General features: G+C 40.8%; 1 protein-coding gene across 1 annotated transcript in view; it reads left to right on the top strand.

The window, feature by feature from the left end:
* LOC128741023 (inhibitor of growth protein 1 homolog) overlaps positions 1 to 5,933 on the top strand; it is a 51,044-nt gene extending 45,111 nt beyond the window's left edge. The window contains exon 2 of the mRNA XM_053836598.1: positions 5,859 to 5,933. Coding sequence (XP_053692573.1) covers positions 5,859 to 5,933 — 75 coding nt within the window. The remainder of the gene's footprint in view (positions 1 to 5,858) is intronic.
* Positions 5,934 to 17,124: the final 11,191 nt, after the last annotated feature.

Raw genomic sequence — 17,124 nt, 5'->3', positions numbered from 1 at the left:
GTCCCTTCATCAATTGTAGAACCATCGATTCAAAAAAAATATCAATATATATGTATGACCGCATTTCAAGGTCAAGACTAAAAACATGAGATTAGTCTATTTCAAAAAACAGTCAAATGATCGTTCGAAAAGCGCAGGTTCAATGCGGAAAGCGTACGCATTCACGCAGTCATGTTCAACTTGCGATCCCTTTTCAAGCTCTGGTCCCAACTCCCAACAAAGACAAGATGCATAAGTGCAGTCCCAAGTATTCCATGTAAGTCAAATACTCAAACTGTCGATGAGTGGATCAGGATGTTCACAGATTTTTTACGTGAAAAGCGAAACGGCATACATATATTTTGTTGCTGATAGGTTCAAAGGAAGTTGATTACCATTAAAAAATTCAATGAGAGTTGATACATCCGATGCGTTGTTTTTTACTATGCACTGAACATTAGTGTGAAGATAGAACAAGGCTGTATCGTCCGCGAAAAGTTTTGGTATACCTTAAAGCTTTAAATTTCCAGTGTCATTGGCGAATATCCAAAATAATAGAGGACCTATGTTACTTCCTTGCGGAACTCCAATGTCAAGTGAGCGTAAAGTACTATAAGCACCGTTAATACATAGCTACAAACTGTTTCCGATTTGTTAGGCAATGAATGAAATCATTAGCGACTCCCCTTACTCAGTATTGCTCAAGCTTTTTCAGTCAATTTATTCTATCAACTTATCAACTAATTTAACTTTCAGTCAATTTATGCTATCAACTTATCAACAAGTTCTGTAATTGCGGTTGATGATTAAAACTTTACAGAACAGAACATTATTAGCACAGAAAAAGTTAGATGGTTTGCAGCAAGGTGCATTGGAAAATGCTATTTTCAATGGGCACGGACAAACATTGAATTCAATATTTGCTCGTAACGTTCTCGATTCAATCGAACGCTTGTTTATAATGTTTATAACGACTTGAAGATGATATTTTACTTGGAAAGCGTTTATGAAAAAAAAAACAAATTTTATCGCGCTTGTTAAAAAACAATTCCGCTTGTCTCGGAATTCTCGCTGGACACCAGAACTGCAAGGGTGCGAAGCAGATCGGTAATTACCTCCTTCCGAAATTCCGAACACACAATATCGATAACGGTGCGTTGTTATTAAAGTAAAATAAAATTGCCAAACCGGGAACGTTTACAAGTGTATTACTGTTTGGAGCATTTGGACTTGAAAAAAAAAATATATAAACTTCAGACAATGCAAGCAATTTGTGTTACCAACTTGTTGGTAATTGTCTTTACGAATGCCATACGAATGTGACGTTAAAACAGGAAAAAAAACAGGCAGATAAAAGGCACCTTTCATTGCTTAGAGGGAAGTGAACGACACTTGAAGAAGCAGGAAAAAAACTTAATGTTTCTGACATATAGCATACAGCGAGTGTAACCGAAATTGGCCGCAGCCTGCAGCAATCTGCCATCGGTGAAAGTCACAAAGCACAACCAAGCTAGCAGCTAAGTTTTGATGAACAATTTTTCCGAAGCCAATAAAAATATTCTTGTTTCACTCGAAAATTCTACCGAACTGCTGAACGATTCAACTGCTTCGACTGCCAGAAAGGCAGCAGCAAAAAAAAAATCGATCAGAATTACGATGAGTGTTGTTATTACTCAAGAAAGTGGTTTCACGATAATAAACTTTTGGTCGTCGTTTTCGAGGCCGTCTAATTTGTTGGGTGGCTGAAAATCTACGACAGCACCACTCTGCCGCAGCAGCAGCAGCAGCATATTGAGGTCATTTCTTGTGATAACGAAAAATGCCCGTAACATTGACGCACGGGGCACGACCGAACCGACGACGGTCGGTACTGTGGTCCGTCCGTCCGTGGTTACCTCGAAACGAGAGCAGACCGCGACCGGAGTCTTGTGGCTAGATTGCTGTGGGCTGTCAGTGTGTTCCGCCTCTGCTCCTGCACCCATCGCTCGTCCAACCGTCGTCCGACGGACGATTGACTGACCCGCGTGCCCCCGTCCGGCTGGCCCGCTCGCTGCCAGCTTTCGAAGAGTGTGAGAATTCGTGAGAAGAGGGAGGTGATTACTGATTACGAAAAGCAAGAGCCGGTGATACTTACCACTACTATGGCACGAACCGTGGCCAAACGAAAAAAAATCGTAATAAATTGTTAAGATTTAATTGAGATAATTTCAAGGCTTTTTTCCTATTATATGAGCCAACCAAATAATGATTCTTTGAGTATTTTTCCTCTCTATTCGCCCCATCATCGTACGTAATCTCTCGGGGGGTACACACAGCACAAGGCAAGAAGGAACGCGACGCGATAGATACGGACAGATAAAAATAACTATTTCGGTGAAGGTTTGAACCCTCTCCGGTAGGCAGTGTCTCAAGGTACCGCTGCTGCTGCTGCGTCTGCGACCCTATTTAGGCAGCCAAATCTATGCCTTCGGCAGATGGTTGGCTGGTCGCGGTTGCGGTCGCGGTCGCAGATCGGTTTTGGGAGGAAACGTGAATGCGCCACTAAGGCCACGCATCGCGGCCCACTGACTGGTGCTGCTAGTCGAAGCAGAACAAGACGACAAAGGGGTCGGTTGAGCGAAGAAAACAAAATTGCGCCGCCACCGGCCGCCCGTCCGTCCGTCGTCGTTGACTCGCGGTTGGGAATTCGCGCGTCGTGGACTGGAGTCGTTGTGATATAATGAAATCGAAAATGACCAAAGTGCTGAGTGATATTAGGTCCCAATGATAGAGAGCTGAATTTTTGGCCCGAAGCCCGTCTAACCATCCAATCCGATCGGCTCGGCTCAACGCACCACAACCGATATGCATAAGAAGAAAAAAATGAATTCGAAGCGGGCGCTGAAAAAAATGCGACTTCCGAGAGAACAAAAGAGCTGAATGAATGATTTACATTAAATGGAAATAATGAAGGAAAAGATAACACAGAGATATAGGACTGCGGTTGACTGGAGCAAAACGATCGGCGGTTTTCCTGCGCTAAATCTCGCTCTGGTTTTACCTCCTCGCATCCGCCGCCAAAGACCCGGGACTGACGGCTAAAAAGAAACCACGGAACGTTACGTAGGTATAAAAAAATTCGAGGCTGAGCCCCGTTGAATCGATGCCATTGTTTCATTGGTCTGTGCAGCAGCGAGGAAGAGAGAGACAGTCGATGGATAAACGAAGGTCTGTACAGGTCTCGGATTGTGGAACGTTTTGATAAGAGGCTTTTGGATCGGCTGTCTGTTGCTGCGCTGGCTTGACTGGCTGTACACACGTCCATCCGCCAGGCCAGAGCAGCCCCAGCGGTTGCAGAACGATTATTATAATGGCCTCGCACTGCCATTATATTTTTTTTATACACAAATCCGGTCAGATTGATCTGCAGTTATTCTGTTATCGCTCGTCGGGCGAAGTAAATTATGAAATTCAGATACCTTGTGAGTCATTATTCGTCATGAATTGGAAATTTCCTTTCGAATGCGCAACATTGTTAGCGGGATTGTGGTTGCCGTTTCTAGAACTTCGAAACACATTCGTTTTATAATCCTTTTGAAAAAGAAAAAAATTCGTTTTCGTTTTAGAATTTGATTTAAAAAAGGTAGCTTAATTCGAAAGTTGAATAAACCTATTCCCGACTTCAGTTTCGTTTCCCGTATTATAGAGTCATTCACTGGCCATTATACTCATGTGCGGCTCGATGGCCATAGCACCAGTGAAGAATAAAGTGTTTCCCGTACGCTTTCGAAGTACGAACGAATAATCACCTATCGGGTCATTCATTTGATCGCTGCTCGCTATGACTACTTTATGAAGGAATTTGTCATTTCCGGCTCACGCTTCGAAATGATTAAATTCCTAAACTATCTTACCAACACTAGCGCAGCACAGGCACAGGCACCGATAACAGTCTACCTTCACAATAATGCCACCTGGCCTCGTTTCCGTCCGGTGAGAGTAGCAGCCGTCGGCTCCCTCAGTTGAGCCGACCCTCTACACATCAATCATGTTTAGAATCCATCACATCATTTCGTTTGCTGAGATTTCTTCAGAAATCATACGAAGAAAACGGAATAAATAAACCCAAAATTCTAAAAATCAAGCAAAGCACTCTCAACCTCTTCAGCATTTTTTTTCCTTCACATACCTACGCGCGTATATCTAGAAGATACTCCTTTTATCGCAGCCTCTTCCCACATGAGAAATCTCATCAGCGAACACACACTCACACCAAACAACCGAAAAGCGGTATCAACAATACCGAAAAAATATCCATACATCATCGTCGTCCGTCCGGCTTAGTTCATCCGTCATCTGTAATGTGAACTCATCACCGGACACCTTGCCTGCCTGCCTGCCTGCTTGAGACGAGATGAGATGAAATGGGAAGAAGAAATGTTTGAAATGGTCCGAAGTCCGAGAAGCGCGCTTCTTCGGTGAATCTCATTGCGTGCCCCGTCTCCCAGCCCCAGACCTGCCGGCCGACCGAACGCTAATGATAAGTAATTTAATTTTGATTTGAACTTCAAGCGAGAGCGAACATCGCCAGAATGTCATCAACCGGCCTGGCCCGGCCGGCTGATGCCGCGTCCAAGCCGTTGTGTAGAACCTTCAAAGTTAGTTCGGAAACTGATAGAAAGGCAAATTTGACAATCACTTGCCTGCCTGCCTGCCTGCTGCTGCGGCTAATTGCTGCTGCCCGGTGCGGTGGCGGTCGCAAAGCACAATCCGATTTGTGTCCTTCCGAAGGTTGCTGCTGCTGCCTTCGAAAGTTGCTTTTGGGTGATTGATTCCGATCGATTTCCTTCTTCGAAATTGCCGAAATTCTGCTGCATTGCGGTAGCTAACAATACAGTATACAGTAGGTGTACAACAATCCAGTCCCCTGGTCTGTGATCATCATTGATGGAGTTAATTAAGTTGTGTTCGATTGTGATGATCGGATTGATTTGTGTTTTAATGTGTTTTTTTTTCCTATTTTACGAGCTCATCATTGGTCGGAATTTCAATGTTACTAGATGGTCGTTATTTTGATTAATTTTATAAGTTTTAGACTCTTTGTTTGTTCACAAAAACAAACGAAAGCATTTTCATAGCAACTAAATGCAACGAGCGTCCTGTTCATTGCTTTCATTGTCGTCTATGCGAAAGTCTACCAAAAGAAAGATAAAATCGAAAGCGACTTTGTTACTACTTTTTGATCATGGTGTTGTTCGGGCTTCCGCAGTTTACTCTCAGGGCCTGCATTACCCTCTCCTCATGCTGAAACATAAAATAGAAAACAACAGAGGACAACCGTAAAAATAACTAAAAACTTGAAACTATAAAATGACTAAAGAGTAAACGAAAAATGAAGGAATAAATAACAAAAAAAGCAATTTTTGGAAAGAATGATTAATTGGATAAACTGGATGATTAATTGGATAAACTGGAATATCAATATAAGTAGTTGCAGTTTGGAAATAAACCAAAAATATATCGGGTTGTGCAATGGCAGGTGGCGCTCGCATCCGCGCTCTTCCAGTTGGCAGTTAGCACCCGAGTATAAAGGGCGACAGTAGTTTAGTGAGTAAAACATTAATCATTCTTCGCATGAGACACTTCCTCCCTTTCTAGAAAAAAAGCAATCTAAAACGGGCCACCGCAATATGAGCAAAGAATGATTTTCTCCCCATTTAGTTCTACTACCTGGAAGCTTCTAGCGAAAATAACATGATCAGCGTCTGCGACGGATGCCAAAAGTGACATCATACCCGTTGCGTCGGGATTTCCGATGCCAAAGGAAGAAGTTAAGTCGCTCAAAGAAGTGTGTTAATGATTTCAGCATCTAATCCGCCGATCATTAAACATTTCTGCAGAAAAAGCCGAAAGCGATGCAGGAGAAACAGAATCGGATGGAGCAGGAGCTGGAAATGGAGGTTCTAACTAAATGAATGGAAGAAGCGTTGGCACGATAAAAGCAACCAAACTCGAAGAGACCCGCCAATACCGGTGAAGGAACGTCTGGGGGAGGTAAAAAGTGGAATGCGAAGGTGGAAAACCTAGGAAAGGAGCATGTGGAGAAACTCCAAAAAGTCCATGATGAAGACGGCGATTTCAAATAACTACTGTTGAGGACTAAAAAGCTCACGAGATGCTCGAGAAAAATACGAAACAAATCGATGGCCGCTTCGAGACTTCATCATGGGGACGGGTATCCAATTTGAAAATACCTTGAAGCGTTTGACCATTCCTGAGGAACTTGACGCGGCCCAAACTACGGGGCACTTTAATCCGCTAGCGGCGCTGCACATGGGCGGCATGTGGGAGCGGGTGGTGGGGTCCGCGGAGTAGGCGATAAAGGCGCTAGACGATGAATCAGGGAACGAAGTGGTTCGAGGAACAGGAGTCGTTGAAAGTGGTCGATCTAGTCTTTATTGTAGAAAGCAACAAACGAAAAAGTTGGATTCGAGGTAATCTAAGTCAGGTGAATTCGGAGCTCCTGGAGGAACAACAGGTTAGCACCAGGGATGGTCCGATCACGTTGACTCAATTTTGGTTCATTTGATGGTACCGTTTCAGCCGAGCAAAATTTAACAAAGTTATGTATGGGACTTTTGTAAAATTAGATATTTTCTACATATTTGCTGAAAAAAGTTCAGCTGTATCCTTCTTAGTTACGGTGCTACAATGCTAGTACCTCATTAGTAACATTGAACATTAACTTAGTTGCTAATGAGGTACTAGCATTGTAGTACCGTAATTACAAAAGATATAGCAAAATTTTATTCAGCAAAATTGTAGAAAATAACTAGTTCTACAAATGTCCCATTTACAACTTAGTCAAATTTTGCTCGGCTTACACGGTACTGTCAAATTAACCAAAATTGAGTCAAAGTGATCGGACCATGCCGGTTAGCACACATTTTTTCAGTGGCTTCAAATAGATTCAAAGTTACTCAGCTAAAAATGCCAATTTGGCTGAAGATCGAAAAAAAGAGGTCCAAAATAGAAGAAAAAGCGTAGAAAAAGAGATAAAAAAGAGAGAAATATCGCTCTCAGAGAAACCGATATGAGAGAAAAGGTGCTAAAAAGAGAAAAGGAAACCAAAACGCGAAAATTTATGTAAAAGAGACAAAAAAGCGTCTAGAAAGAGAAAAAAGAATCGAACAATAGGAAAAAAGGATGCCAAAAGAGATCAAAAAGAGAAAAAAAGAGACTGAAGAGAGGAAAAAAGATACCAGAAAGATAGATAGAGATTGAAAAAGACTAAAAAGAAGGAACATACAGACCAAAAAGAAATAAATCCATAAAGAGTGAGTTAATAACAGAGAAAACAGACACAAAAAGAGAGTTGAAAAAAAAAATGCGAATAACAGAACAAAAGTAAGAAATGAAAAATACATAAAAAAGAGAAAAAAGAAGTCAAAAGAGATCAAATATGAGTCCGCTATTAGACAAAAGGAAGAAAAACACATCAAAAGAAAGGATGAAGAGCCAAAAATACAAGAGAAAAACCAGTACCAAGAAGTGCAAAGAAAAATTAAAGATAGCAAACAGCGATTCGAAGGGAAAAAACAAAAGTGGGACAAAAAGTAACCAAAAATTGTGCAAGAGAAAAATTAAAAGGAGCGAAAATAGGCAAAAAATGTAAGGAAAAAGTAACCAAAAGAATGTGTGTGTGTGTGTGTGTGTGTGTGTGTGTGTGTGTGTGTGTGTGTGTGTGTGTGTGTGTGTGTGTGTGTGTGTGTGTGTGTGTGTGTGTGTGTGTGTGTGTGTGTGTGTGTGTGTGTGTGTGTGTGTGTGTGTGTGTGTGTGTGTGTGTGTGTGTGTGTGTGTGTGTGTGTGTGTGTGTGTGTGTGTGTGTGTGTGTGTGTGTGTGTGTGTGTGTGTGTGTGTGTGTGTGTGTGTGTGTGTGTGTGTGTGTGTGTGTGTGTGTGTGTGTGTGTGTGTGTGTGTGTGTGTGTGTGTGTGTGTGTGTGTGTGTGTGTGTGTGTGTGTGTGTGTGTGTGTGTGTGTGTGTGTGTGTGTGTGTGTGTGTGTGTGTGTGTGTGTGTGTGTGTGTGTGTGTGTGTGTGTGTGTGTGTGTGTGTGTGTGTGTGTGTGTGTGTGTGTGTGTGTGTAGGCGGGCGTGTTTCATCAATTTAATCGATGCGGGACGCTTTTCGGGACGCTTGGTCATCTGGGACGCTAAATATTTAGCTGCTCCAAAGTCAGGATCACTAACCATGCTTAGGTGTTCGTTTTGTGACCATAAATTATGGCATTACTGAAAATAAATTAGGGGGTTGGCTGTTCAGTCTTTAAATGAAGCACCAATAAACTAATTAATCCTATATAATAGAAGCCCTGAAGAAGATCTAAACCAAAGATCGAAACGTTCGCTTAAAGGATAACAAATCATCTGCTTGCTTTAAAGACTGAACAGCCAACCCCCTAATTTATTTTCAGCAAAACTACAGCTGAAAAAACTTCCAATAGTTACTTTTCATTTTATTTGCAAAACCTTTATAAGGGCTGACGTTCCAATCTCTCATCTTTAGAAAGCTTTGAAGTAAATGATTTACTGTGCCAAATCAAGCAGTTTTCATGATAAACATAATCAAGGCAGATTTTTTAAAACTTCTGTTCTATATAAGGACATTGTAGTTTGTAGGCGAAGTTTGTAAATTTTCAATTATTTTATCTTCATATAGATATAAATTCCCTTGGATTGCAATTTAATTGCAATTAAAGTTAGAAATTTGATAACAATATAACAAAGATTGTTGGAGATCTTCGACAACTTTGAGCATCTTTGTTGCATTGCTCGCAAATTAATCTTCTTAGAAGAAATCTTAGCACATATTTTTGTATTCGCTAATAGAAGAATTAAGAACAAAAAGACAATGATCATCAAGTTTTTGCCTCACAGCAAAATTCTTCTGTATCTGTTCATATCCCAAACTCAATCAGAATTTCGTTATTTATGTGCTTTGCTTTCAGCAGTTTGTTGATTTTCCCAAAGAGCCGCTGATAGCTGTTCAACAAATAGTTTTTTTTTGTCTTTAGCAAAACCCCAACATCGATGAACACACTACTCAGAAAAATCGATCGTTTATCATCCAGAGCGGAGACGATGAAAGCAGACCTCGCCAAATTTTGCCCATCACCAATCCGCTCGAAGCAAAACGCAACAGCAACCCGTAAATGTGGTCCAAATCCTTCACAAACCCAACGCCACACGGTCGGTGCCGCTTATTGCCGATTTGTCTTTGTCGACGGAATTCTGCGAATTGGCACTACCGGCAGCCGACAATCGGCTGGTGTTGTTGCTGATCGAGCACACACATTGACGCGCCTACCGTCGCCACCAGACAGTAAGACAGGGCTGCGGCCGTTGCTGGTGAGAACGACACTGTCAAGGTGTTGACTCCCAACGATTCCATGCCCCTGCGTCTGTCTGTAAGCTGTTTTTAATCACCGATGTTTTCTTCCGTTTTTTTTTTCACGTTTCTTCCGATGTCAATGACGTCAGAATTAGTCGTTCAAACCGAACGTTGTCTGCTGAAATTGTATCAGAATTATTTCAGCGTTCGTGTCTAGGGTATGGGGCGGCTCTGATTGCTGGCCACTTCGTTACCCCACCACCACATGAGCCAGATTCGGCCTTTATTTCATTGATATTCCGCAGAGCGCGCCAAAGTCGTGAATCGGCTGGAACTGCTGGTGAAGTTTGCTCTTTGGCTTGTAGCTGCTTTTTTCCTGCTTCCATTGAAATAACAACTTTGTAGCACTCTTTCCGCAGATTAGACAAACCCCATCCATTGATGGGGCCTACGAGGAGGCGGAGAAGGCACAAAAACCGTCCTCCATCATCTGCACCAAGCCGGCCGTACCTACATAACTGTCTTGAGCAGTTGCTTGTTTTCCGAGGAATCGAATCGATCGTGACGAAAATAAATTTCTGTATGCTCGGTTTTCCGAAGCTCCTGCAAACCTCTCCCCAGCCATATCCGTTCACCCACCAGTTTGCGTGGTGTGTAACAAAAAAATAAAATAAGAATGCCATAAATTTAGGTATGGTGGCGGCTCTGACTGATGAACTAACTATTCAATCACTCGAAATCGTGAGTTACCGAACCGGCAAACAGGACTGACTGACTGGTAGGAGCGGAAACTCGGGAATAGAAATGGGACACGAACTGTCGGGGTTTACACATGATATCAAAACAATCATACGCTGGAGGAATTCGGAATGGGAGGTGATTATTGTCGTGTTTTTTTCTCTTTCCTGGTTCTGAGTTGAGGAAGCCTGATTGATGAGCAACGTGGGTGGAAAGATGTAATATCAACTATCGTTTTGTATCTTTTACGGAGGCGGTAATCTTACCTTTCGATTGGTTTTTTAACTACTAGGGACCACTACGTTAAGATTTTTTTTTCGCTCTTAGCGAACCATAATGTGGAAGCAAATATTCCGTTTCTTCGGTATGTTTCAATTCACGTCTACGCTAACAAGCTCGTTATTATCGGGAGCATTCTTGCTCTAAATTCGCTGACTAACCTTCGTTCGATGGTCACCCAAACCACTCACAGCTCAAAGCAGAGTCATCAAACGAACGGCCACTATAGGTTTTTTGACTGTCTAATCCGCAGTGATTGGAACTGCAAGTTGGCAACAGATTTTTTTTTTCCTGAAAGCAAAACCAATTTTGCGTGTTCGTAGTCTGAAGTCAACCAATTGATTAGGTCACATTTTTCTCTTGGTGTACCCTTTCGATAGAGAGAGAGTATGCAGACTAGTCGACGGTTGTTGGACAGTCTCTTCCGAGCCAAGGTTGATTACCGATTGAAGCGTGCAACCCGACCGCGACCGGGTGGTTGTTTGAGATGCTTCGCATCGTATTCACTCACTCAACGGCGTCGGTCAGTGTGCAGTACAGTTTTCCTCCGATAGAAAGTGATTACATTGATTATCGGGTAATAGGACACGGTGGTTGCGCTGCCCCGGCTATGGCCTTTCAGCGTTCAGGTTCGATCGCCGTTTTGCGTTCAACTGCAGCTCAAGTTTCCTTTCACAGACAGGGAGGATTTATCTTCCGAACGAACGGTTCGGTCGTTTTATCTTGCAGTTTTTTGCCACTGCATATGTTTTAGCGCTTACCACCGGTACACCGTAGATCAGGCTGCATTCCTAATCATGGTGCAAAGAGCTGTGCTCAACTTTGATGCTGTCATGGAATTTGTCGGTACATTTAGGTAACTATTTAGACAGTGATGTAGCTTTGAATCCTAGTTTTTTCCTGTTATTTTTTCTGTGACACTTCCCATTTTCACTTGTTTTCTCAGCTCCCATTTATATGTTTAATTTCTTTCCTATTCCCAAATCTATTCCATTCTTTACCTTCCTATTGTTTTCAATTAGACTCCCGTTCTTAATTTTCCTTTTTTTTATTCCCCACTTTTACATTTACTCTTCTATTTTTCTTCGATTTCGACTTTCATTCTTTTTGTTTTCCTTTTTCTCCTTTGTTTACAGTATCTTTTCTCTATACTGTTTTCACATTTGCGTGGATTCTTCTCTACACTGATTGATTGCTGCGTTGTTTTGTGCTCGGAACTGTTTTTTTCTCTTGGCATGTTTTACTCCGATCTCTTGATACTGTCCTTACTTTTCTTTCATTTTATTAACAAATTTTTCTTCTTAGTGTTTGCAGTGTTCCTTATTATTTTCTCCCCTTTGCTCTTTTAGTCGGATTTTTTTTCTAATATGTTTATGGATATTTTTTTCAGTGATACTTTGTATCAGTTTCTAGTTATATTTTCAATTTCTTTCCTATACCAAAATCCATTTTTTTCTTTACTTGCCTTTTATTTCCAAGTCATCTTGCATGTCCCATATAATTTTTATTTTATTCTTAATTTCCTCTTGATGTAAGAGGAAATGCTTATAAACTTAGGGTCCAACTAGCTTCCCCCATCTACTAACAACAATTTCTTTCCCGAAATACTTGTGAAGATGCAGAGGATTCCCTGGTTTTTAGTAGCAACAACTATTGGACTAACATTCCTTCCCATCCCACCAGGACCCGCATTCGGACGTGGCCGGCGTCGGTATTGATCAGCATGCAGGGACCTGATAAAGTTGCACAATGAGGAATAGCGCGCTGTCCCAAGTATGCTTTTTCCAGCCATCTTTTTGCAATTTTCATCGGTCCTGGTCAATAACGGAGTAGCACCACACGGGCGGTATTCTATGCTTATGCTTATGCTAATGTTAATTTTCTCTCTGTCGTTTATTTCAATAGTATTCCTACACTCAAAATATATTTCACGTCGAAGTTATCTGAAAAGTTATGTGAATATTTTCCATCCAGCTTTTCCTGTACTATTTACGTGATTTTCAGGTAGTACGCACGCATACTAATGCGTTAACGTGAAAATCAGATAGATGTTATTATTTTTTCCAATAACAATCAGCTGAAAGTCACGTAAATCCCTATAGAGAAATTTACGTGATTTTTCACGTGGAAAGGACGTGTGGATTATTTTGAGTGTAGGGAATATTCCATACTAGCTGAGTGCCCGATCTTCCTCGAGATCCCTTTGTCTCTGAGCCACATGTACAGCTGTTGTTGTAACGGAAGTCTCTAAATGCAAGAAACAAACGTCTGAACGTCTTTACTGACAAGGGCAGCTTCTCCCGTCTTCTTTTCGGAAATCTCTCTAATGCGAGACAAAGCCCTTTTTGATTATTTAAACATCTTCTTTGTCAAAGGCCACCCTATTCCCGTCCTTTTTAGTTCCCCCTTTGGCCGCCAATTCGCTTAATGTAGGACCAAGTCTTTTTTCTCATTTGGACCTCGTCCACATGTGTATGATTCTCTTATATCAAGGAACATGTAGGGCAAGCTTTATGAAGAAAGCATAGCATTCAACGCTTACGCTACTTACGGAAGCGTAAGACAAACAGTCGCCGTTGCTGTGTGCAGATATTCCGCTACCTACACACTCGCGGACGCGTAGCTTCATATCGTCATTTTGCATAGCCCACTTGCGAGTCAAACAACTCATGACCAATCAGCTGCCCGTGAGGGCTAGTGGCGCATTGCGATACAGATTTTGCATCACTTTTTCTTTTTTTCTTCATCTTCGGCGTCGATTCTGCTCACGGGCGGGAGTACGAGCTCTCGCGCGTGATCGGTATATGCAGCTCGAGGTGTAGTGACGAACGAGAGCGACAACCGTGGCTGTTAGCTAAATACACACTCGCAAAAACTCGTCGCAGTGCATGAATAAATAAGAGCGTTAGATTGAGTACGCGTGTGTGAAAAAATTAGACCTCGCAATAATGTTTCTCAACTTACATTCACCTCTTTCCTATATACTTGTATATGGCTATACGCGGTCATGACGTATATTCTTTTGGAAAGGGAGGAAGTGTCTGATGCGAAGAATAATTAATTGGATGAACTGCAAATTTCCATATAGACCAAAAATATATCGATGCAATGGCAGGTGGGGTTCGCACCCACATTCTTTCGGTTGGTACACGAATGTTTTACTAACAAAACTACTGCCGCCCGTTATATTAGGTAATCTAATCCTAGTCAGTCTCCCCTTCTTGTCTGCTAGCCACACAACTGTTATCGATCCAAATGCAAGAGAAACGCAATCCCTTTTGCTTATTTGGACCTTTCCCCCTTTGCTAGGGACCGCCCACCTTTTTGTCTACTCCCAAGTGCTGATTCCTTTATGCCAAGGAATATGTATGCCAAGTTTGGTGGAAAACTGTAAAGGCGTTCTTGAATTATGGCGTAACATACAAACATACTCACGATCACTTTTATCACTGTTCCGTGCTGTTTTCTCTCAGCACCGTTTTTTCTCCAGACTCTTTTTTTTGGCACACTGTTTTCTATCTGCGGTATATTATTGTAACGTAGTTTTCTTTTCCTCTCTACACTGTATTCTACCTATTTTTTATATGCCACTGTCACTGGAATTTCATATGGAACAATCATCTCGAATTTCATATGGAAATTTATCATTGGTAAATGTGCGGAATATTTTGAGTGTACCTTTCTCTTTATTCACTTTCTCTCTTGTCTCTCGTTGCCTACTTTTTCTATGTTGTTTTCTATCTCCATTATTTTATTACCCTGGTTTCTCTATACTTTTTTTTGTCTCAGAGAGAGAGGGAACTCTCTTTCTCTTTAGAATTTCTATTTGTTCATTTCTTTCTTTATTTTATTCTCACTGTTCTTAGTTTTCTCTGTTTTTTGTTCGCTGCTGTCTCTATTTTTGCTCTTTCTCTAGTAATTTTACTGTAAGTTGCTTTATTACTGCTCCCATTCTGTTCTCTCTCTCTCTAAATTATTTTTGTTCCTCTGTTTGCTGTTTGTTAATATTTACTCTGCTTTTTACTTTTTACTGTTTGTTTTCTATTCTTTATTCTCTGCTTTCTATTTTTTATTCTCTTCTTCTCTCTCTTTCTATTCCTCGCTCTCTCTTCGTAGATTTACGGAGATTTCCGCAGATTTGCGTCTTAGTCTCTAGTTTTTTTTGCTCTCTACTCGATTGTTCTCTACTTTTTATGCTCACTACTGTCCGCTGTTTTTGCTATTTACTCTAGTATTTTCTTGCTCTCTACTATATTATTTTTGTTGTCTACTCTACTCTTTTGTTCTCTACTCTATTAGCTCTTTACTCTCTACTCTACTCTTTCTATAGAATGTATGCATATCTCCTTAGTCTCTACTACTACTGCTTCTCAAGCGACAAGTGCTGATATTTTCTCTTACTCTTTTTGCGCTCTCTTTGCTCTTTTCATTTTATTTTATACTTCTAAATTTGTTTTCTATTTTCAATGTTTCTTTTGCACTTTCTATTTTTGATTTTCATTCTATTCATTTCCATTCTTTTCTCTTTTCATTTTTCCATTTGTGTTCTGCTCTGCATTTCTCTTTAACCTCAATATGCCTGCTTTTCTAAAATTCTTTGCCATGGTCTAATTTTTTACTCTAATTTTATTTTACTATACTACTTCAGTAGTACTTAACACGGCTTTTTCATACGAATTTTAAAACTTTTTACGAAAATTTTGGAATCAATTCACTATTGTATGCCGTTCTTTTCTTTTATGTCAGTTATCTTTCTTGCAGTGTCCAATTTTATGCTATGCTCTAATTTATTGAGTTTTGTAAGGTTTTGTATTCTCTAATCTTATAGTTTTTCTCGTTTTCTTTCTTCAATATTCTGCATGTCCTTCTATTGTTGATACTTTTCTTCAACTTTCTTATATTATTAAAGTTTCTTGTACTCTTAATTTTTTTTAAATTTCCCAACTTTCCTGTATTCTATCGTTATGTCAGTCATATCGTTAGTTTTGCAGTAATTTCCATTTCCTTGTTGATTGCTCTTCTGTTGTAGTTTAACTGCTTTAACTGAAAGAACATATTTTCTTTTTTAAAAGCTTTTACTTTTATTCCTCCATCATATTCCTTACAGTCAGTCTGATTTTTAATCAAACTGACAAACGAACTGAGCAGGTCTTTTTCTGTATCTGCCAGCCGGATCACTTTCGTGACCTTACCTAGCCCAGCCAGGTGCCGATTGGCATATGTCTGTCCACTTGTCTGTCGATGACTGTCTCGCTGAGTGACTGACTGACTGACTGACTAACTGACCGCCCTACCACCATCACTACCACTGCTGCACCAGCTGCTACCGTCCGCTAGCACGCAACGGGGCGTGATCGATTTTTCTTGACCCTCACCGCGTGTCAGCCGTGTTAGTGCGTAACGACAACAACGACACGGAAACTGATGTTAGTCAATTTGTAAAGATCGAATGTAAAGCGTGATGCGGTGCGGGGTGGCGTTTCGCTAGGTTAATTTGGTTTCTCAAAACCGGTTAGATTTACCTACTAGACGATTTCAGGCTCGCAGGATAGAGCATGACGGCAAGGTCGACTCTCTTTTGTTATTCAACTAGACGTGCTTCCGGAAAATCGATGATTTTCTCTGTTGGTTTTATCGTAAAATCTAAAATGTGGCAATCGAACATTGCTACACCTCACCTTAACTTTTCGAAATAATCGTTCCAAACCCACAAAATATCATTCGTTATCTCCCTTTGGTTATTTAGTCTTTATTTCCATTCTGACGGTATTGCATCAAACTGTCAATACTGTGGAAATGTGGAAACTACTCCCTTCCTGTGTGCCGTTGTGGATTGCTTCCGAAAAGTTTCCTTTCGACAGACAGACAGACAAAGCTGGGTGCTTGCTAAAATACCGGTATCTAAAACGATCGATCGAACTAACGTGGCTTTTGGTGTCCCACAACGCCGGTGCTGTTCGAAGCTAGAAATGGAATTGTTTGAATTCTCCATGCAGGCACGCAGCACGCACAGTGGAATATTGAGTTTTGGAAACTTGGGATACTAAAAGAGCTTTTTCAGATGATGTCATTAATATAAATTAACAAAAGTTGAGGCTCCAGGTTACTACCTTGCGGTACGGCTGAAGTTTTCTTTTCTGTTAACTCCTCAAGTATATTTTCTAGACACACTTAACAGCATAGTATCAAAACTTTTTTATTTAATTCAAATAGTCTTATGATAGTTTGAAAAATAAAATTCTACCAGCTATTCCCCCTTTGTGCACCGTAACAAACGTACTTTTAACCGACAGGCAGGTTCCGCAAATCGATTTTATCGAATCTCCGGCAAATTATTCTGTCGCAACTGTCTATTTGTGGTTTGTTGCAAATTTAGACATTCGTTTTTCTGCTGTCCTCGGTGCTAATATATTCCCAACATTTTTTCTATTAAGCACTTTTTAAAATACATGTTTTACCGCAAATAAATAAACAAGTGAATGTAACTTTTTTAAAGCAACATTTTTTTCTGTTTCATTTTAGGTATGTTTGACCAACGGAATTCCATCTCATCAATTTAAAGACCTAAGCTTACGGCCGGCAAGTGGCAACGGTGCTATGTATGTTTGTTTTGTCCCCAAAGGCGAACCAAGGCTAACCACCAAGGCAGAAAATCTTCTGGGTAGATTAGGTAAAACGACGCAAAATCCCACTCAATTATTTGAGATTAGTCTCGAAGACGCTGGACTGTTCTACCGAAGTCCTGCCTGCCGAGAAAAGA

This window comes from Sabethes cyaneus, chromosome 3 (assembly GCF_943734655.1).
Source record: "Sabethes cyaneus chromosome 3, idSabCyanKW18_F2, whole genome shotgun sequence".
NCBI classification, from domain to species: Eukaryota; Metazoa; Arthropoda; class Insecta; order Diptera; family Culicidae; genus Sabethes; species Sabethes cyaneus.
This window is presented reverse-complemented; position numbering and strand designations above follow the sequence as displayed.